At 27.4% G+C, this 23,304-nt stretch overlaps 1 protein-coding gene across 1 annotated transcript; it reads left to right on the top strand.

Moving 5' to 3' along the window:
* The first annotated feature begins 1,377 nt into the window (after nt 1-1,377).
* LOC145192400 (ubiquitin-like modifier-activating enzyme 1) lies at nt 1,378-23,179 on the top strand. The gene is made up of 26 exons (XM_090077321.1): nt 1,378-1,668; nt 2,488-2,546; nt 2,980-3,148; nt 3,335-3,576; nt 4,870-5,191; nt 5,323-5,415; nt 6,118-6,171; nt 6,545-6,604; nt 6,953-7,063; nt 7,145-7,330; nt 10,494-10,649; nt 10,748-10,844; nt 11,244-11,312; nt 11,567-11,649; nt 11,961-12,074; nt 12,196-12,260; nt 12,377-12,425; nt 18,927-19,070; nt 19,278-19,416; nt 19,546-19,617; nt 20,066-20,119; nt 20,958-21,049; nt 21,152-21,436; nt 22,127-22,228; nt 22,532-22,629; nt 22,716-23,179. Exons 1-26 carry the CDS (start codon nt 1,549-1,551, stop codon nt 22,858-22,860), a joined length of 3,180 nt encoding a protein of 1,059 aa, XP_089933447.1. The 5' UTR covers nt 1,378-1,548; the 3' UTR covers nt 22,861-23,179.
* Nucleotides 23,180-23,304: the final 125 nt, after the last annotated feature.

Raw genomic sequence — 23,304 nt, 5'->3', positions numbered from 1 at the left:
ACAACTTTATTAAACGAATACTTTTGTGGTACTTAAGATTAAATAGCTTTTTTAGTTTCAGCTATAAGTTAAGTGTCCGGGGTTACCCGCCGTCCTCCCCCCCCCCCCCCTACTTCAGCTTCATTTACTTCATTACACTAACATCTTTTTTTATTTTTTATTTTTTTGTTCATTTCTCGCTCTGCTTGAAGGGATTCCTATCTTCTATGCTAAGATCAGAGCCGGTCCTAAGCAACAAGGGGTCCTGAGGCCATCAAAACTCTAGGCTCTGTAATAATATACCCATACTTTCTTTTTATTTGACATTTTTATCAGTTGTACAATTTTCATTATCAGTATTTAAAAAGCACAAATAACAAAGCATTAGAGGAAATGAAAATAAAACGATAAAGGTTAGATTAACACACATACTAGTGAATTTATAGGAACTCTCCGTGCTTTGGCTTCTGCAAACTTTTTTATCGTGTCTGTTGAATTTAATATAAAAAATTTCTTGGCCCCGGTACAAGGAAACCTTTGCACCCCCTGATAACCGACAGTGGTTTGGATATAATATATACCCCAATCCCCTCCTTTACTTTAAATTTAGTGTTAGAATAATAGAAAAACATTCATAAGTAAAAGAAGTAAATTTTAAAAAAGTTAAAGCTTAAATGAATAAAGTAGTAATGGCGGCCTGGATGAAATCATTCCCATTCCAAAAGTGAAAGTTCACTTGCAACTTGTTATTGCAGAAGTCTGAAATATTTTCAAGTTATTTCAAAAATCTCCAGTCAAAATTGAAAAGAAGAATTTAAGAAGCAGTATGGAAAAGAGGTTTCACTTACTTTTAACTGCAGAACAAGATGCAATAGTCTACTGTTGATTATTCAATTGTTCTTTAAAAACAAAGATTTAATCAGGAAAGTATTGAAGGATAATTCTACGCATTTGATTTGCAGTGATGACGATGTAAACATTTTGTCCAATGTTGATGCTCTTGAACCAGTCAAGTAAGCAACGGAAGTTTATTGCTTAAGAAATCCAACTATTTTTATTGCTAAGGGAATTTCTAAGTTCTTGGTTCTCATCTAAAGAGTTGAATCTCAACGAGATTCAGACATTTAAAAACATGAAATTTTTAATATGTTTTTGAAGCCTGTACTTCAAAAGACTACCAAAAACTTGCTGTCGAGAATTTTCCCAAAGAATCCATTTTTATCTTAAAATAAATTTCTAAACTAAACTAATTGTGTTTTATTTGCTTATTATTGAATTTAGCTTTTATGCTTTTTCTTATTTTTTACCAATTTACCAATTTTTTACTAGTAAATTTAAGTCACTAAAACCTGAACTCAAGCCAGTACGCTATATTTTCATTTTCAAAATTTTAGGGCCGTGTTGGCTTGTTCAAATGGGGCCGAATGACTTGTTAGTCCAAAATTTATGCGTGCATTAGATCTGTTTGGTTTTCCTTAGAGGAAGTACTGCTATAATTAAATTTCACCCAGAATTATTGCTAAATTATTGATTATAGTAGCATAAAACTGTGTAATTCAATCTATATTGATGTCAACAGTAGATCAAAGTTCTCCTCCAAGTAAACGAATTCGGCCAAATCCGCCCTCTGAACAATTAAACGGAAGTTCTTTCGAAACATACAACGATCAAAACTCAATTTCTGAAGATGTAAGCTTTGATCAGATAAAAATGAACTTTTTCCTGCAGTTTTAGATATTTTGAGGATGTGAGCCTTGATTATAGTTCTATATCAGATATACTTTTAAGTAGTTTGATTTCGGTAATTAGCTTTTCCTCATTACACCATATCAGATGACATAGATTTTAATGTCTCATCTTTAAAATGATGCAGTGCTAGCATACTGCTGTAATTAAAGTTTACTATAATCAAAAAAAAAAAGAAGAAGTTTCTCAAACAATCAGTTGAGTTTTCTAAAATCTGTTTAAAGGGTTTAATCAGTAAATAAACTTAATCAATTTGTGAATCTAACATGGAATGATTTTATGGTAATATGGCAGTAATATATTTTTCATAACTAAGTAGACTAACACTGTTCATACACACACCTCTCCCACTACCACTGCTTGTCATAATTATAGGTAATCTGTAAATTTTGAGCCAAAAAATGTCTTTTACCATTAATTTAACTCAAAATTTCAAAGAAGTTTGTCTTGGAGGAATTTGATGCATGATCATCACTATTGTAATCTTAAGATACTTGTATAAAAAGCTTATTAATAGAATCAAAGATCTGATTATTTTATTTGTTACATGAATACTTAATTTTTCATGGAAAGAAAGTTTATAATTATGATCAAATTTTTGGTGTTTTTGAAAAGCAATAAAGGATGATTTGTTTTAAAATTCCACTCATTTTTTAGATTTTTAAATGATAAACAAAATTATATGGTGTGTGTGTTTTATATATAACTGCAGAAATTTCAAAGCTAACTTTCTCTTTACCTTAAAACGCTGTTTCTTTGCAGATAACAATGACGGCAGATAATGAACAAGTAATTGATGAAGGCCTTTATTCTCGACAATTGTAAGTTCTCTTTGCTTATTAAAACAAGTGCATATGTTTATTCATATACACATATAAAAATGTACATATATAAAGATGCATAGATATTTACATGCACACAAATATACACATAAGTATTTTTGAAGTCAAATACAAATGCAAAGTATATGTTTTAAAAATTTAAAAGGTTTTTTCTGAATTTCCTTAAGCCTAAGGGAATTTTTAGCAACAGGTCAATTAATTCAAAAATCTAAAACTATAGAACAATTGAATTTTCAAATAAAAAAAAAAAAAAAAAAATCAAGTTATTGTTTTGCTTTGATATTATTATTTTATAATTTTTTTGTTTTGATAGTTATGTTTTTAAACTGACATTGGAAAGATAATTTGTTCTTTTTTTTTTTTTTTGCAATGCCAAAGGAACAATATTTTACAAACAGTATACATTATTTAGATATGTTCTTGGCCATGAAGCCATGAAAAAAATGGGTGTGTCCAACATTCTTATATGTGGGTTGAAGGGACTGGGAGTTGAAATTGCAAAAAACATTATTCTTGCTGGTGTAAAGTCTGTTACTTTATATGATCCAGAACCTTGTCATTTAGAAGATTTATCTTCTCAGGTTTTGATTTTTTATTGTGTTATAATAGCTATTAAAAAATCTATTGGACAGATTTCACTTTAGATTTTCTATATACTTATGAATTAACTTTGTACTTGTGTGATAAATTGAATTACCAACAATAAAAATTTAGTTTTATTTAAGATCAATAATTTTTAATTTTATTTGGTTTTTTGCTTTTTGTAGTTTTTTCTAACCAAGAATGCTGTTGGAAAAAATCGAGCAGAGGCGACTGTAAGTAAGCTTGCAGAGCTCAATAGCTATGTACCAGTGTCTGTTTATGATGGCAAGCTTTCAAAAGATTTTCTCAGTAAATTTCAATGTATTGTGTTGACAAATTCCTCCCTCTCTGAGCAAATTCAGATAGGTGACCTAACTCATCAAAATGGTCAAAAGTTAATTGTAGCTGACACCAAAGGACTTTTTGGGTTAGTTAATTTTTATATTGTGTTCTTTTGAATTTTTTTTATTCTCTATACTGTTATATTTTATTTGTATTTAAATCTAATTACACTGTCAGCTTGCATATTCCTAATACTACCCTTATGAGTCAATTGATCCTTGCTTATAAAATCTTACTTTATATTTTACATCAAATTACTTCATATTTTACATGAAATTTTTAAAAAAGGTTTTTCAAAAAGATGTTTTTGTTTGAACAAGTTGTTGTAGTTTTGTTTTCCTTGCAATATCTTATTTGGCACCTTTTTTCCATATGAAACTGTTTTTTTGTTTGTTTGTTTTGTTTCTAGCTTTTCTATTAACTCCTCTTGAGTATGTTGGAAATCTTTACCCGGTTCTTCTGCTAATTTAAATAGAAATTTTTTCTCCAGTTGTCTCTTTTTATAACACCCTTGCATTTATCCCATTTAGATCAAGAATATTGAAAAAAAAAACAACTTGTAGTGGCCATCTTTGTGATTTTGATTTCACAGTGTATTTTCTTGCCATTTGATACATCATATATACACCAAAATTATTACTATTGTAAAATTTGATTGTTTTAGGTTTATGCTTGGTGTCTTCAATTTTGATAGTTTTATGCCAAAAAATTGCATCATCAAAAATAATGAAAATCTAGTATTAACCAAAGAACTAAATAAGAAATAAATGTTAAAACAGTTGTGCCTATTAGTCATGACTGTTACCAATAACTTTCATAACAATAACTCAATATTGCATTTAAAAACATTTATTGAAAAATTTGATGAGTTTTGTGTTTTGTAAATCTGTAAATGCAATATTTGATTAGTTTTCTAAAATCATTATTGTGCAGGAAATATTCATTTTATTAGTTCATAACAAAGAATAACTGGGCTTAATGTTAACAAAAAGTAAAAAAAATAAATAGAATAAATGACAAATACCATAAAAAACAATTTTACATAAAGCACTTAGAATAGTTAAGTAATACTTTCTCAGGCCTTTTTAAATTTGTAATGAAATGAAGAACAGCTTTAAACCTAGTTTAAAAAATTGTCACCCTATTATGCAATCATTTAATAATAAAATTTTCAATGTTTTTTAAGTTTGGATAATATGTTGAATATCATACATTCTCTTTACGCAATTTCTTCTATTACTGACACAATCAAAATTATTAATTCAGCTGTTACAATTAGAAGACAGGGTGATGAATAAGGGAAAGCAAATTAAAAAAGCCTATTTGTATGTTTTAATTGACCATACTGTTACAAAGAATTGTTTAAATATTTCTTTAGTGTTTTATTTTGTGATTTTGGTGAAGATTTTATTGTTACTGACATAAATGGCGAGCAAGTGATAAGCAATATGGTTGCATCTATAACTAAAGAATCTGAAGGGGTGGTTACTTGCTTAGAAGAAACAAGACATGGCTTTGAAGATGGTGACTATGTAACATTTTCTGAAGTTGAAGGCATGACAGAGTTAAATGGCTGTTCTCCGCTTAAGATTAAAGTGCTTGGTCCTTACACATTTAGTATTGGCGATACTTCAAATTTATCAAATTATGAACAAGGTGGTATTGTTTCTCAAGTGAAGATGCCAATAACATTAAATTTTGTAAGTTTTTTTATCTTCTTAAAATAGTAGTAAATATACAGCAACTTTTTATAGCAACATACAAGATTTTTTGTTTCTTTATTTTATCTTTTGTAAGAAATAGAAAAATATTTGTTTTCTTTTTAATTCAGAAAAGTCTCCGTGAATCAATAGGCACTCCGGAATTTCTTGTGACAGACTATGCAAAATTTGATAGACCATCACAACTTCATTTAGCATTTCAGGTGTGTTAAATTTACTGGCTAAGTTGTATACAGAATATGAATAACAAAAAGTCTTTAAATAATGATTGTTGCAATTGCACAATCCAGTTCATGGTTGAAAAAACTATTTGGTGTGACATGTAAGAGGATTCTTGAGAGGTCTGGATTTTGGGTGAATTTATATAAAAGGAGTAACATTTGTGTATCTGTGTGGCTTTAATAATAATTTACTAGAGTCAATAACTGAGTTCTTTAGAAGAGTAGTTATAACAATAAGTTTTCTCCAAATATCTAAAACATACAACAACTGTTTTTCTCATATACACTTGCAGTTGCAGTTGTTCCTAAATATCTTATACAAAGGGCTTCTTGTGTAATATTAGATAGGTTTATAAACCTTTAATGTTATTTTGGAACAGTTTGTTTTTTTTAAGTGTCATTTTATTTTGATTTATACACCCTTTTGTTAAATTAGTATAGAAATAATGTTTTAAAAGTTAATGTTGTTGTGTTCAAGCTTTTAAAACATGAATCTTATTAGCTTTTTTGAATCATCTTTTATTTAAATTGTCAAAATCTGTTAGTCAATTTTATTAAGCTTATTCTGAATCTTTACAGTTTAGGAGCACAATTTAATTTTAGCATATCTAAATTTGAACTTTAAATTAAGTTGATTATTTAATAGCTAATTCTATTTTAAAAAATTTTACTTTTAATTTTCAGGCACTGCATGAATATAAAGCATTAACAGGTCTTCTGCCAAAACCAAGAAATAAGGTTTTTTTTCTTTTTCTTAATTTGTTAAGAATCTTTTGTATAATTTGTGAACCTCATTTATGATAAACAAGTAATATTAAAAAAAAAAAAAAAAAAAAAAAAAAAAAAAAAAAAAGCATACATATAAAAAAACATAAATATAAAATATAAATAATAAAATATTTTTTAAAACTCTTTTAACCCACTTAATTTCTCACCTTGATATCTAATATTTAACAATTCATCATTTATAATACTCTATTTTTGTTTTTAATGCTCAAAGTCCCCATCTTTTTTCTTACAAATTTATTTTAATGATTCAAGTTAAATTTCCCTTTTTTTAAAACTTGCCTGTACATTTTTACTACTTTAGATATACTATTTACCATTTTAGGTTGATGTATCCAGATTCCTAGAGGTTGCAAAAGAGGTTAATGATAAAATAGATGCTAAAGTGAGTACAACTTACAAAATGCCGGTTAACTCAATTGTTTTTTTCGATTGCCAGTGGTATTCAATCAGCTCTTTATTTGTATACATGTCATTTTTAAATTTTTATGTTTTGAATTTTTTCCTAAAATCTACTGAAAAAATTCATTAAAAATCTGCTGTTGCTGGGATACCTTTATTTCATCAATCTTTGGAAACCCCTGCTGTAAATCTTAATAAAATACAATTTGTTTTATTTTTCTCACTCTACATAAATTTTGACAAAGTAATATGCTTTTATTAAAACTTCAATTACTTCTTTTTGTATTATTTCTAAATGTGAAAACATATACTGTAAGCATTTTTCATATAGGTGGAGCAAATTGATGTAGACTTACTAAGTGAGTTTGCATCACAAGCTGCAGGTGATATTTGTCCAATGCAAGCAGTTATTGGTGGAATGGCTGCACAAGAAGTTATGAAGGTAACTTTAAAGTTAAGATATTTTTGATAATATTAACTAGAAGAAAAACAGCAGAGAGAAATAGTTTGTTTCTTTTATCAGGCTTGTTCTGGCAAGTTTATGCCTATTAAACAGTGGATGTATTTTGATAGTTTGGAAAGTCTACCTGAGGATAAATCATCACTCACAGAAGACAACTGTTCCCCAGCTAACACACGTTATGATGCTCAAATTGCTGTTTTTGGTCAAGATTTTCAAAAAAAACTTCAATCTAGCGTATATTTTGTGGTCAGTTTATTCATTATTATATTTTGTGACTTTTTTTTTTTTTTTTAATGAAAAAATCTACATCCTGGCTTCAAAACATTACACAGATCAACAAAAAAACGATTTCAAAATTTTGAAAGGGATAATCTAATTAGTTTTAAATAGTTCTCAAGCACTGAGTTTGAAAATTGTATTCAATTTTCACTATTAGCTCTAGTTTTCCTGTGTCAAAATACCCAAATTATGGAAATTACGGCATTTTAAATCTGGAACTTTTCAAAAGACTGTACAATTTATTCATTTGTATTCATGAAGTTTAAAAGGTTTTTGTCTGATACAGGCTACTTATAGTATTTGAGGACAAATTGAGGTTAAAATTAATTTGATTATATTTTTTACAAGATTTTTATATGGATGTTCACAAATACCATATGCACCCTTTATTAATTTTCTGATTTTGGGATAGTTAAAAATACCAGTGTTAAATTTTCCCATATTTAGACCGGAAAAAGATTGACAAATGTATTAGAAATGAGCCCCAATCTTATCCAATTTTTTCAGCTGTCCCATTAAGCCCATTTTAATATGCAAAGGAGGAAATATCCATACCCTTGGTTCCAATGGTTCATCAATAAGATTCTTTTTTCTTGCCATCAAACGTTTTCTCACTGGATAATCTTTTTTTCCTTTAGTGCTTAACTACACCAATAAATAATTTAATATGACTACTAATTTAAACCTCCTTGTGGTCCTAGAATAAAAGTTAAAATTTTGAAGTCCACACATATCAATCAATTACACTCAATTTTTTATTCCTCTTTTTAACATTTGATAGCCTTATAACTTTCTTTTAATATTGTTGAATAGCTGATAGAAACTAAAGCATAAAGGTTTTTAACATACAATAATACATATTTTAAGCTTCTATTAAAACTGTTAATGAAAAGCACAAGCAATTGTAAAAGCTTAGAATCACTGATGGATTAAATATCATTCCCAAAGATACTTCTATGCTGTCACCGTGGGCCAAAATTTTTTATCTACACCTTGTACAGAAAGTTTAAACGCACTTGTTTTTTTAACGTCGATAATTCTTTTAAGAAATGATAACCCGATAAATTGATGAGATATGGTCCGAATTTTTTATGTTTATTTTTACTAACTGTTTAATTTATCGATTTAGAGAAAAAAAATTTATAAGGACACCAAAAAGAAGGTGGAGGGTGATGAGAAAATTAACGGAGCAATTAAGTCCTTTCAAATTTTTGAAATAAAGTTTAAACGCACATTGGTTGGAAAACTCGTAACTCTAGTTAATTGATTGATTTTTTCTAGCAGTGTTTCGCATTTTCATCACTCAACAGCCTGCTATCGTTAGCATATTCTACTTGCATCTTTATTCTTATTTTATTTTGCAAAAAAAACTGCGTCTACGATTTGATTCAACTTTCAGCCATTTTCAACTGATAAAACTTTGTCAAAAGATCATATTTTCATGGTTAAAAGAGCTGTCTCATCAAAAATCAAATGGCAAGTAATTGGCATGCATAAAATGAAAATGAGCAATCGACAAATTGGCAACCATTTGAATATTTCTGAATTCAGCGTTCGTACAACAATAAAATATTACTTATCGACTGGTAGTGTCAATGATAAACCTCGTATTGGGCGCCCAAAAAAACTGTCAGCTCGCGACGAAAACATGCTTTATACGCTTAGCAGACGCAACCCAAAAGCAGGAGTGTCAGCTTTGACTGCAGAAATCAATAGTTCGCTTGTAGACAAAACAGTTAGTCGTACGACAATAAGTAAGTTATTACGCAAAAAAGAATTAAATTCGTTTTATGCTGTAAGAAAACCTCTGTTGTCGTTAACCGATCGTCTAAAGCGAAAAAAATGGTGCAAAGAGCGTTTAAATTATTCAGTGGATCAATGGAAAAGAATTATCTTTAACGATGAGTCGAATTTTGAAATTATTAACAGAAAAAACAAAAGATTTGTTCGTCGCAAAAATACGGAAAAATATTTGAAGCAACACATACACAGCCGTATTCAAAAAGGTGGTGGCTCTGTCGGCATATGGGGATGCATATCAGGCTCAGGAGTTGGCTGTCATAAAATATACGAAGGAAGATTGAACCAGTATGGGTATCGTGATATTTTGGAAAATTCGCTTATCCCTAGTTGCAATTTGTTCCAGGCTGATCAAAACTGGTTATTTCAACAAGACAATGCTCCATGTCATACAGCACATTCAATTACCAATTATTTCGTTGAAAGTAATATTCGACTCATGACTTGGCCAGCACGATCACCTGACTTAAACCCGATCGAAAATTTATGGAGCTGGATGGATTATCAACTAACTAAAAAGCAAATAACAAGTCACGAAATGCTTAAAAAAGAACTAACAAAATTGTGGCTTGAAATTCCAATCAAGATGATTAAAAATCTTATTGAGTCAATGCCAAGCCGATTACAAGCATGTATCAAAAACAACGGGGGTCATATCCCATATTAACATATTTCCATGACAAAAAATTACTAAGTGCATTTAAACTTTATTGCACTTTCTTCTCATCAATTTTTTGATTTCTTGAGTTTCATATTACATTTCAGAAAAGATTTTATGTTTTTTTCTTTAAAAGTTGTGTTTTTTTCTTAATTAATAATTGGCTAAAAAAAAAAACAATAAAAAATGAAGACCCATCATCAGATTTTCTCTTTGCACCAGTCCAAACTTACCATCATTTACAAAAAAACAAGTGCGTTTAAACTTTCTGAACAAGGTGTATATCCTTTTTGTTTTTATATCTTAGTCATATTTTATAGGAGAAAATCAAAAGTTAACTAAGGAAAAAATATATTGTTTTTGGATTCAGCTCCTTAAAATTGCTTTAAAAAAGTACCACAAGTGTCAACACCATAATAATACTTAAAAATGCTGACAATTTTTATACACTTGTTTATTTTAAACTTTTTAAATTTGAATAGTTTATTGCCCAATTTAAAACATTATTGTGTAATAACTTTTTTCCAATTGGCTTAAATGCTAAACACTTGTACTAATCTTGACTGTTTTCAATATATAAATGATCAGTGTTAGTTAACTAGAGCATTTACATTGAATTTAAACAAATTTAAGTATTTTCATATGACCTCCAAATCAATATTTTTTCTAAAGGTGGGTGCTGGTGCAATTGGGTGTGAAATGTTAAAGAACTTTTCTATGATTGGTGTGGGATGTGATGATAAAGGAAAAGTATTTGTCACTGATATGGACCTCATTGAGAAGTCCAATCTTAATAGACAATTTCTTTTTAGATCCCATGATGTCCAGGTATCATAATATTTAATTTAATTGAAATTTTATCTTCTTTTTTTTTTTGACATTTTATTTTAAAGTTGTCTTTTTTTGTTTTTGCTTTGTTTTGTCAGAAAATGAAATCAGAAATAGCAGCTCGAGCGGTTAAAGAAATGAATTGTGATGCTAACATTATACCCCATCAAAATCGTGTAGGCCCTGATACTGAAAGTATCTTCTCTGAATTTTAGTTAGCTATACATATATTGTTATTACTTTTTTTGAGGAGATTAAATTTAATTAGTTTTTTTCAAAAGTTTTTTATTACTTTTTGGTGGAGATTAAAGACATCTGCTGATAAAAATAAGTTCTTTGATGCTGATCAAAGTTATGGCTTATTTTTTCATCATTTACAACACTATAAAGTTCATTTGTTACACTAAATTACTATAAAAATCTCATACAATTTTTCCAAAATTAAATAGTATTCCTTTTTTCAAAACCAATTATATCAATAAACCTCTTAGCACATTCCTTTGCAACAAAACAATTTGGTATTTGTTATTTTAAATTTTGGTTTAAAATGTAATAGAATATTTTAAATAATTTTTAACCTTAATCAGTATGCAGATATTTACAATGATGAATTTTTTGAGGGATTGGATGGTGTTTGTAATGCACTTGATAATATTGATGCAAGTATGCTCAGTATTTTATTTTTATTAAATTAAATTTTAAGTGAAATTTTTATCAAGATCTTTTGTAAACAATGCAGTCCTTTTTAATTTTTAATAGATTTAAGTTATTGCTTAAAAATATTTAAAATAATTTTCTGAAGTTTTTTCTATCAAATACAATTTTTTTTGTTTTTGCAATAAGTCATAATAAAAGTTTTTTCCTTCTTTTTTTAACAATTACTAGTCTAATTAAGTTGTGTTTTAAAATTACAATAGGAATGTACATGGATAGGCGGTGTGTGTTTTATAAAAAGCCTCTTCTTGAGTCTGGAACACTTGGTACAAAGGGAAACACGCAGGTAAAAAAAACAAAACTTTTGCAAAACACTTATATTTGCTGTTGATAAATTCCAATTTTTATGAAAGTTGGTTAACTGATGTAAACAATGAATGTTGCTTATAATTTTGTTAACAATACCACTAACAAGCTTTCAAATTATTGTTCTATAAGTTTTTTTTTAAACAATCCAGCAGTATTTAAGATGCTATTGCTACCCAATCATGAGTTATGGATTAATGAGTAAATTTCATTTCAACATTATTCATTTTAATATATTTTCAATATTTTTCAAAGTATAATTTTGTTGGTACTTATTACTTTTTTTCATAGGTTGTTTTACCAGACATCACTGAATCTTATAGCTCTTCTCAAGATCCACCAGAAAAATCTATTCCCATTTGCACATTAAAAAACTTTCCAAATGCCATTGAACACACACTTCAGGTATAGTGTTAGATAGTAAAGTTTTTGGCTCATGCAAAACTCCATGCAAATTAATTCAGATATATTTAAGTATTTCTTTTTAACAAAAATGTTGAGAAGTGCTTCTTTTTAATTGATATAGTGGGCTCGTGATTCCTTTGAAGGTTTATTTGTACAGCCTGCTGAGACAGTAAATCAGTATATTGCGTAAGTTAATTAACTTTGTTTCTTTACATGTCACAAATCATTGTTCTTAATCTCAATTAAAACTATTTTCTGAAGTTTAAATATAGACTATTTTTTTAACAAATCATTTTTGTTAGTGATCCTAAGTTCATGGATAGAACTTCAAAGCTGCAAGGGATGCAGTTAGTATGTGTTAAACTTTTTTATTTTTTTTTTATTTTTTTTCATTTTTTTGAAACAGAAATTAAATGAAAATTTAATTTCTGATTCAAAATTTGATTTCAGTTCATAAGAACCTAAAAGTTTTTATCCTCTCTTTCTACAGATTTAACCTCTATTTGACTTCCCTACCCCCAGCAGTAAACAATTATCTTCCTTCCCCTTGATGCAGCTTCTAATAAAATTTAGTTTAGCCTACATAGTTAAAAGATGGTGTGCTGGCCTATCTAGAAGTCTAGAAAATTGCAGAAATAACTGCAATATCAGAGGCCTCAAAAAAATAAAGGGATAAGTGGTAATATTTTCACTAACTCTATTTTTTAAATGTTGTTTAACCTACTATTTAAAATAAATTATTTAAATATATTTTATCACCGTAGATAATGATGTAGATAATAATTTGATACAAAAACTGCAGTAGTAAGCCAAAAAATTGATTAATTTGTTTTTGAAGAAACCAGGATATTAAAACTGGGTGTTAATTAAAGTTGTTTCTATTTGTATGTTTACAATTCCAGTGCTCTGGCATGTTTTTTTTTTTTAAATTTTGAAGAAAGTAATCAAGTTTAAAGTTATTGTGTTCACTAAAATTGTTTTAAATTTATGTTTTTCTTTTGTTTAATCACCAGGCTTGGTCGGGAAAGGCGTGCGATTGCACTCTAATCTTGACCACGCATACAATATTTAGTTGCGACAACTTGAAATGTTCTAAAAAACATCTTAAGAGCAATGGCCAAGTTGTCGCAAATAAATATTTTATGCGTGGTCAAAATTTGAGTGCGATCGCATGCCTTTCCCGACCAAGCCTGAATGAATTTATTCAAATATCAGTTATTTGTAATTTCTTAAACTAGTTACATTTTAAAGTTTCTATAAATATTTTTTTCTCTTGATAAAGTTGATAATAGTAATACCAATGAGGCTTACAAGCCATGAAAAGCTTTACAAGCCATGAAAAGCTTTACTTATGTTCTGATTGTGTTTTTGCTGTATTGAACAAACATAATTTATACATTCTCTCTTACATTCAAAAACATTTCTCTAAGTTGAAATTAATAAAAACTAAACCAAGCTCAACACTTACAGAAGAGAACTTAGATGAATTAATGGGAATCAATATTGAATATTATATAATAATGGACCTTGATACAGACAATATTATTGATAAAGTTGCTGAAATGTTAATGACTCACTTGTTTTTAAGAATTAATTTATATCTTGTTTTTAAGAATTAATTTATATAAATTACTTTTAAAGTCCAGGTGCAATGTTGCAGAATCTTTGAATTACAATTTTAATGTTATTTTGAGGCTGCACTTTCTTTTTTCCAGAGATCAAATATTGTCCAAGCATGCTATTGTAGTTGAGGATAGTTTATTGTGTAGTTATCAAAAATTTGTGTGTAAAACTTTAGGTTATAATTTCAAGAATAAACTTTAGGTTTTGATCTTCAGAATGCTATTGCAGTTGGCTAAATTTAAGTTAGATGTTTTTTAATTCCTTTATTAAATTATCTTCACTGCATTTAAGCTTTGCAGTGTGCAATCTTTCTATTAGGAACCAATTGCAGTTTTCTGCTTTTCTATTTCCATAAAAGTTTTGTACAGCCTTAAATGACACTAACCTGCTTTCCCTTGTTATCCATCGTTTTGACAAATTCTGTTTTTATATAAAGCAAAACTGCAGCCAATTGAAAACTCTTGCTTTGTTTTTCTTTAATGAAAAAATTGGCAAATCACTGTTATTTAACAAATTCTTTCAATATTAAAGAAGTGATGGAAAAATGTTTTTCTGATGATCAGATTTTTCACTATTTGTCATGCCCATTTCAAAAGTCTTATAGATGGCCATTTTTCAGATCGAATGTTTATCTCAACTGTTCTACATGCAGTACTCAAAGCAGTTGGAGGTAGTGTAGTAGGAACAGATGCAAATATCTTGTCTACCAGAGGCAATATTCTTTTTTGGCATGTAAATGAAAGGATAATTTTCAGCAGGTTTCATCAGAGCCACTTGATTAATTTTAGCTTTTTTTTGGGATTGTGAAGTATTCTTAGTTTCATTTAAGCTCAATAATACAAGTAATATCTCATTATATAAAAAGTCTGGGTGCCAAGTATCTTTTAAGTTATTACCTTTTGCATTCTATAAGCTGTTGTATACATTGTAAAATTTTGGATCAAAAATTGTTCAATATAGTGAATGTTTTTTGACCCCTAACATTTTTTTTGCTCGTAGTAAAATACTACATTTTTTGGTATTTGTATCAATAGTGAACTTCAAATCCTCTTTCAAAGCCATGATGATGCTGTTTAATAACTTATATCCAGTAAAAAGGGACTTACTGTCAAGTAGATTGTAATAAAATCAATTGTTGATTGTTTAATATAACTTTTAATTCCTCTGTAAATTCTCTTCTGGCAGAACTATTCATTTAAAATTTATCAAGAGTGTCTTGATGTTTCCTGAACTTGTATTTAAGGATACTGTACTTTGCCAATATTTTTTAAATTTGTCACCAAATTAACATTTTCTTTACTTGTCTTGATTGCGCTTGACACAGTTGCCCATTTTATAAGCTTTTTTTTATTATACCAGTTAATGTCTCTTAAAGTTGTTCTTTTAATTGCATAGAATAAAATTGAAAATTTTTGTTTGTGAAACTATTGTGTACATATAATATGTTTATAATATTGAGTTATTTCATATGAAATCATCCTAAAAACATTTTCACCCTTATGCCTCAGAATTGGTTAATTTTTACCTTATTTGTAATATTTTATTTGTAATCAATTATTTGTAATAAATAAATGATGGTGGTGAAAATTTTAACTAAAGTTGAAATTATGTTGATTCAGCATTTTAGTTGTAAAATGAAGGGCTAACAATGAAACCTTGATGTTCTATATCTTAATAATCGTTTGGTAAATTTTTATAAAATTCAGAAACCCAATAGATTTTTGCGTTTTGAAAAATACTAAAAAAAATAATAAGCAAATAGCAAAAAATAATTAAATTAAGTATTTGAAATATTATTTTAACTGTAATTAATTTTTTTTGTTATAACCAACTGCTGATGTTCTTTAAATCTAAATCATATATGCTGTATGTACAACCTGATATTTATGTGGGTGTAGAAATTAGCATACAATTTGGAATTGATGTTCCAACACTTGTTATCTTTTTTTGGCCAAAAGAAATTTTAGCTGGTCCATGGGGACGCATGGACCGACTAAGAAATGCTAATGAAATCTGGCTTTTACATCGAGAACTCTCTAAAATCCATTATAAATATATGCAACATTGTTATTATTTTTTTAATGTTTAATGAAATCTCTTTATTATTTTTGTTCTTTGGAATAATGATAGTTTTTCAGTAATTGTATCAATCTTTTTTTTTTTTTTTATCACTTATTGTTTTTAAAACTAATAGGATTAAAATGATAATACATCCTTGTGCCAGGAACTGTTCTACCACCTAAATATCTTTTTTCTAGTTAAGATTTTTATATCAGTCTAAATCTAGTTACCAAATAACTATATGTTAACAAGTTTCAATGTTTTTTTTTTTTAATTTTGTTGTTTCTTTAATTCTTAATTCAAATATTTCATGTACCATTATACTTTTTAAAATACACACATTTGTTTGCTATTACTGCATACATGGGTGTCACTAGGAACTTTTTCAGTGTACTTTTAAAATGTATTTCAGAAACATTTTAGTTAATTTTTTTTTAAAAAAAAAAAAAAAAAAAAAAAGAGGGAAAACAAACCCCCCTTGCCCACTCCCTATGTCCATGACTATATAAGTTATAAAATAGTCACTAAACTTTCAAGTTAATCAAAAAAAACTTTGAATTAAAAAGTTTGTGACCAATTCAAAAGTTTTGTGTTTTGTTTCAGATTTCATTTTAGTTTTAAAAATTTGCAATTCGCAATCAATTGTTTTGATTCACCTTTTGAGACTATTAAGTCCTGAGAGTCCTAATTTTGAATTCTTTAGGTGAAAATGGTTTGAGGTTCAAAATATTAGGAATGTTCTCACAACCATTGTCAAGATATTAAATGTAAAAGTTGCTTTGTTAGCTCCTTAAATTATCACTAAAATGCTGAATCAGTATTGTTTCAACTTAAAATATCTCAAGAACCAATTATGGATGTTCAAATAATAAGAAAAAGATACTTAAGTATTTTTTTTAAAAACTACTTAAGTAGTTTAAGAAATTTTAAGTAATTTCTAGATAATCAAAGATTCTACACATTTTAGTGTGATATTTAAGTTTGACAAAGCATAACATAACTAAAGTTATGTTGTGTCTGAATGCAAAAAACTTGTGTTAATCATTTTATCACTCAATTACATTATCAACATAGTAATAAAAAGTCCAGCAGCACTAAAGCATCTTTCTGCTTCAACTGGCAGTGGTGGTAAAGATTTTAAGCACAGTAAAATACAGCTGTTTCCTTTTTGATGCAAACCAAAACATTTAGGGAAGCCTTGTTCATTACTAAATTAATGTTTTGGACAAGGAATGGTCAATGGTTCTTCAGTCTTACTCTTTTTTGTAAAGATCCTTTAATTTCAAGATTGTAGCCTTCACATTCAACTGTAGATGCATCTTTTGGGTCATTAAAAAAATGTTAAAAATTATCACTTGCTATAATTGGAAGTATTTTTTTCTTTGGATAGTCTAAAATAATGTCTTTTTGAGTTTAATCATACTGATTTGATGCCTCTAAATATATGAAAAGGTCTTTAATTCTAATATTTCAGAAATTCTTTTTTATAATTTACTCAAAAAAAAAAATCAGATATTTTGTATCCTGATCTTTTAGTTATGTTAAAATAAATTCATAATTTCTTTCAGCTAATATTTCAGAGTAATATCTCTTCTACAAAGGACATTAGCACCAGCAGCAATAATTTCTAATAAATCTTACAAATATCTAGCAGTTTAAATCTTATTACCAGTTGGTAGCTTTTTTTAATGCACTACAATGCTCTTCTAAATGGTATAATAACACCTAAAAAATGTTTTTCTAACTTCTGATTTAATTTCAAGAAATCTTGAAATTGTTTTACACATTGAATTCCAATATTATTTTGAATCTAAAATTCTGTAATCATTCCAGAAAAAAGGTTATTAAGATTTTATTCAGAATTTTCAAACTTTGTTTCATTCAATTTAAGACAGTCTTCAGTCTTTATTAAACAAACAATCCTCATCATTCCAAGGCATTGAATTGAATTATTTGACAATAAGTTTGTCAGTTTAGTCACATATATCTTCAATTTCATTAAAAAATTTTTCCATATTCTAAAAACATGGAAGTCATAGCTTGTCTTGAACTTCAAATTTGACAAATTATAAATAGGAATCAGATCAACAGCAACCATTTGAGCCAAAACAACAAGAATTTTTCTTGAAAAAATTTGCTGCAATTGAAAGTTGATTTTTAAAATGAGTCTTGGATTAGGGCTTAAATTCAAACTTAAAATTGATCCTGATGATGAATGATCCTGATGATGAATTGATCTGACGATAAAGTATGGTGAGAAATTCTTGTCACTTAAAATTTTTATATATTCTACTTTTTATAAATATTTGCACTAAATAATATGGCTCCACCATTCACTTTCCGCTTTTATTTTAATTTTTTTAAGTATTACCAGAAATATAGTAAAACAAAACTAGATAAATATAAAAAATATTCAATGAAAATCCAATTAAATTGGCAAATATTTTAAAACAAAGCCAAAAAATCAATAAAACCAAAAAATATTAATATTTTACTTTTAGGGTAGCTGTATACGGAATTGAAAATCAGACTACTTTTATACAAATTTTTCTTAAATACCAATTTTCTCTATTTAATTTGATAAAAAATTACTTGAATTTACTTAAGTAATACAAACTTACTTAGGCACTTGAGTTGTTTAAACAATTAACTACTTAAGTTATTTGAAACACTGTTAGAATCCCTTGAAACACCCTTAGAAAAAATACACATTGGTGTATTTTTAGTTAAAATTTTCTCAATCATTTTTTATTTGGATTGCAAATGTGGTAAAAATTAATCATCTCTGAGATGTAAGAATGACCCTATTACTAAACTTAAAAATTCTACAAAAAAATTTTTTAGAACTAGATAAAGTTGTAATAAATGAGATTGTTTAGATATAAATAGGTTCAAGAACCAACATTCAGTGAATAATATATACTTTCCATCACCTGTCTAACATTAACATTTTACATCGCCTGTTTAACATAACCTGTCTAGCATTACACAGGCTATTAAGATAAAGTTTAAGTTCATCTTATTAGCCTGTAATTACCACCTCTTGGAGAAGGGAAGGGACTTCTTTCAATTCTTTAGAAAAAATTTAAAAGTTAATAGTAGAAATTTTAGAATAGATTTAGAGAAATTTAATCATTGAATGTATTATAATTCATGGTCTGATTATAGCTTGAAACACTTGAAACTCTTAAAAAGTCAATAACAAAGAAACCAAACAACTTCGAAGACTGTGTATCATCTGCTCGCATTCTGTTTGAAGAATACTTTCACAATCAAATTGTCCAATTATTGTTCAATTTCCCTCCTGATCAAGTAAGTACCCTTGTTCAATGGATGTTATCTGTTTTAAAGATATTGTTTAATGATCATTTAAGAACAATTAGAAACTAATACCTTTTTGGCACCATTTTATTCAAAGCTTAATTTTTAATAATATTGTTTATAATTTTATAAAAAATATTTTTATTAGTTCTTGGTAATGTATTAAAAATGAAATAACCCTAAATGCATGTTTTTCAGACCACCACTTCTGGGGCTCCATTTTGGTCAGGCCCAAAACGATGTCCATCTCCTATAAAATTTGATTCTTCTATTGATTTGCACCTTGATTTTGTAATCGCTATGGCAAACTTATATGCATTCAACTATGGAATAAAAGGTATAACCTTTTATTAGATTATTTTATTTTATCACTCAAACATTCTAACAAACTATAGTTATCTAATAAATTTACTTTTCAAAGAGTAGTTTAATTTTATTCCTTAAGGAATTTATTTGTTTTATTAAGGCTCAAATGATAGAAGTTACATTCAAAGTCTAGTTCAAAATGTAATTGTTCCTGAATTTGTCCCTAAATCAGGTATAAATACAGTTTATTATTTTTATAAGAATTTTAAATTTCAGTAATAAGCCTCTTAGCTCCTAAATGTTCTATGCTGTATTCATGTTAAAATCAAAAAACTAAGCTTTTTATTATTCTTAAATAACTACAGAAATGGATGTAAAACATTAAGTGCTAATATTGTTTCTATTAAAAAGTTTATGAATTCATAGTAAGTATACAGAAACCAAACGCAACCAATGGCGTCATCAAAATTTGTCTCGTTATAAAAACTAAAAAGTAGAGGATTATGTAATCAATATCATAATTGTTACCTAAATAAAAAAAAAATTTTCTTCCATTTTTCACATCAAGCTACACAAAACAGAAAATACTAAAATTCTAATCTTTTAAGGATCAATTTGTAGTATGCACAGATTTCAGATTATTTAAAAGCTATCAAATTTTTTGCTTTTTTTTTATTTAGGTGTAAAAATTTCAGTTACAGAGGCTGAGGCTGCCAATGCAGTTGGTGATGTTGGTAAGTTACTCTAAAATAATTGGGTTCCCTTAATCATCACTTGTATGTCATCAAAATTAACATTATTATGCAGTCATTTTTTTTTTTACTATAATCAACAAATATTCACTATAAGTTATCTTAAAATCCTAATTTTAACCAAATTATGAAGGAAATTAATTAAATCTCAGACAGATTATAACAAACACATTTTTTTTTTACATTATTCAACTTGTTAAATTTATTTAATTTACCTATTTTTGATTAATATTTGTATTTATGTAAATTTTTTATGGAATTTTAAAAAATTCTTATTGCTTGGCTCTTCATTTAATGAGTTTATAATACTTAGCTTTTTATAAGTTATATGCAAGGATGTTGACACTTGTTCTTTTACATAAAACTTTGGTTATATTTTAAGTGAAAACTACTGAGTGGGTTGGTAGTAAATTCTTTTTTTATTAGAATTTTTAATATTCAAAACAATAGATATTTACCTGTAAAGTAGTGTTAATAAAGGGAAAGCTAACTAATTGTTGTTTATGCAGCAGAACTTTGGGTCTTATATTGCTAAAAGTTGTTTTTATCAAGGCTTAACATGAAGAAGATTAACACACAAAAATTTGAACTTTTTTATAGTTACTTTTGTTCTGGAAATATATGAAAAGCTTGCAAATAAATTTGATAAACTGTATTTTATCATTTTCATGTGTTAAAATACCATTAAAGTTCATCAATTTGTGTTCATTTAAAGTTCATCAATTTGTATTCATTTAAAGTTCAACAATTTGCATTCATTTATTTTACTGACTTGATGACAGTTAAAAATTTCTTTTTTTTTTTTTTTCTTCGTTAATAGATGAACAAAGAATTGAAACTATAAAAATGTCTTTACCATCTGCAAATGATTTAAAAGGAAGGTTAATTATGTATCCTGCAGAATTTGAAAAGGTACTGCAATTATTTTTTTGTATCTTTTACATATTTAAATATACTTATTGAGCTAAAAATTTCTGATAATTTTAGTTAAGGTTGTTTTTAATTTTTCTTAAGGATGATGACACTAACTTCCATATAGATTTTATTGTTGCATGTTCTAATCTTCGTGCTACAAATTACAAAATATCACCTGCTAATAGACACAAAAGTAAACTTATTGCTGGAAAAATAATACCAGCAATTGCAACTACAACATCTGTTGTTACTGGTTTAGTATGTTTAGAATTATATAAAGTAATAAATGGCAACAAAAAAATACAGACATACAAGAATGGCTTTGTGAATTTAGCTCTCCCATTTTTTGCATTTTCTGAGCCTGTGGCTGCTCCAAAAATGAAAGTAAGTTGAAAATTAGTTTTTAAAATTTGCGATTGCAATTTTAAATGTTTCTTCTGTCAGCCCATGATTCTCAAATTTTTTAAAAATTTAAACCAAGTTTTTGCATACATAAGCCAAGTAAAAATTATTAGTACTTAAAATAAGATTCATAACTACTGTGTGGTGAATATGATTTGAAAAATGCTAAGCACTTTTGTTAATTTTGACCTGCTGATTATAACCCAATTTTTAAAAAGTAAATTTTCAATGTAGATTTTTTTTCTAGAAATTACCTTTTAATTGTTAAAAGAAAGGGTTATCAATATGTAAGAAAATTTACTTTTTTTGACCAAGCACTTGGTGAATAATTTAGGCACTTTTCAGATTATTAGTTCTAGCAGATTGTAATACATACTTCAGAAATTATGTACTTTTAAGAGAGAGATATCCACTGCTTCAAAGCTTTGTTCAATTCTATTCTATGATTCCTCAATTGAAACACATGTACAGTTCTATCATTGTATTCAATTTTACTTTTAGTGCTATTTTCATGTGGCAATTTCTAACTAATATCCAACCTGGCACATCTGCTGATTTTCTAATTTATTACTATTTTACCTTTATTATATAAAATCAACCCACAGTAATACTAATATTATTCAGCAGATGTTTTTTAGACCATATCTATAATAATTATAAAATTTTTTTTAGTACAATGACAAAGAATTTACCTTATGGGATAGCTTTTCAATAGATGGAACAATGGAAAATGGCTCAGAAATGAATCTTCAACAACTTATGGATCATTTTGAGGTGGATTGTATATTGATAACAATCTTTCTATATTTTTTTATCTTAACTAATTTTTTTTATAAATTACTTTGCTTCTAATCATGCTGTGAAAATGAAATTAACAATAAATTTTTTTAAAATAGGATTTTTATTTTAAATCCAATTTTGTTAACTTTATATCTAAAATACATAAATTTAAGTCCACACTGGGTTAACAAATTGACAAAAGTAAGATTATAAAAAGGATACATGATTCAAGTATCAGTGACAAAAATCTTATTTTCAAATAAATGTAATTACTTGTAATTCTTGTAATAATTTCAGAAAATGGGTCTTGAAATAACAATGATTTCACAAGGAGTTTCAATGATATATTCCTTCTTCTTGGGAGCTGATAAAAGAAAAGAGAGATTAACATCCCCGTAAGCTTTCTATTGAAGTTGATAAGGCAGTTCTGATTTTTTTTGCTTATTTTATCATTTTATGATTGCTTTTTTCTGTTTTGTAGTATTTCACAAACTGTGGAGAAGATTTCAAAGAAGAAAATTAAGCCCCACGTAAAAATTCTTGTACTTGAACTTTGTTGTAATGATGCTGAAGGAGAAGATGTGGAAGTTCCTTATGTCAAGTATAAACTGCCCCTTAGAAAATAAAGTCAATTTCTTTTATTATTTATTTAAAAAAACTTCCTACTAGTACACAAGAACAATTGTTTAAGTATCTTTAGGTTTTGATCAATAATTGCACTTATTCTGTTTCGCTTTCTTTACTATCAGAATTAAAGAGCAATTTTTTTAGTGGATTGTATAATTTATATTGTGGTTATATATACTAGTGACTTTTTTGAAGTATAAAGTTTGGATTTTGTTGATTGCTTGTGTTGTTTTTCTTAATCATTCTTTATAATATTTAAAAAAATTTGTATACTACTTGCATGTAATAGGATGTTTCAAGAACATTAAAAACTAAAAATTACTTATTTTTTTACCAATATGATGATATTTAGAAAGCAACTGAAATAAAACTGCTGTAAGAAAAAATGTGGAGAGTACAATTTTTTGATAGTATAATAATTTTATTTTTTTATTACTGGTGTT

The sequence above is a fragment of the Hydra viridissima genome, unplaced genomic scaffold, assembly GCF_058129835.1.
Source record: "Hydra viridissima isolate aposymbiotic clone 2 unplaced genomic scaffold, HvirCarnegie_v1 scaffold_2, whole genome shotgun sequence".
Lineage (NCBI taxonomy): Eukaryota > Metazoa > Cnidaria > Hydrozoa > Anthoathecata > Hydridae > Hydra > Hydra viridissima.
Note: the sequence above shows the minus strand (reverse complement) of the source record. Positions and strands in the feature narration are given on the sequence as shown.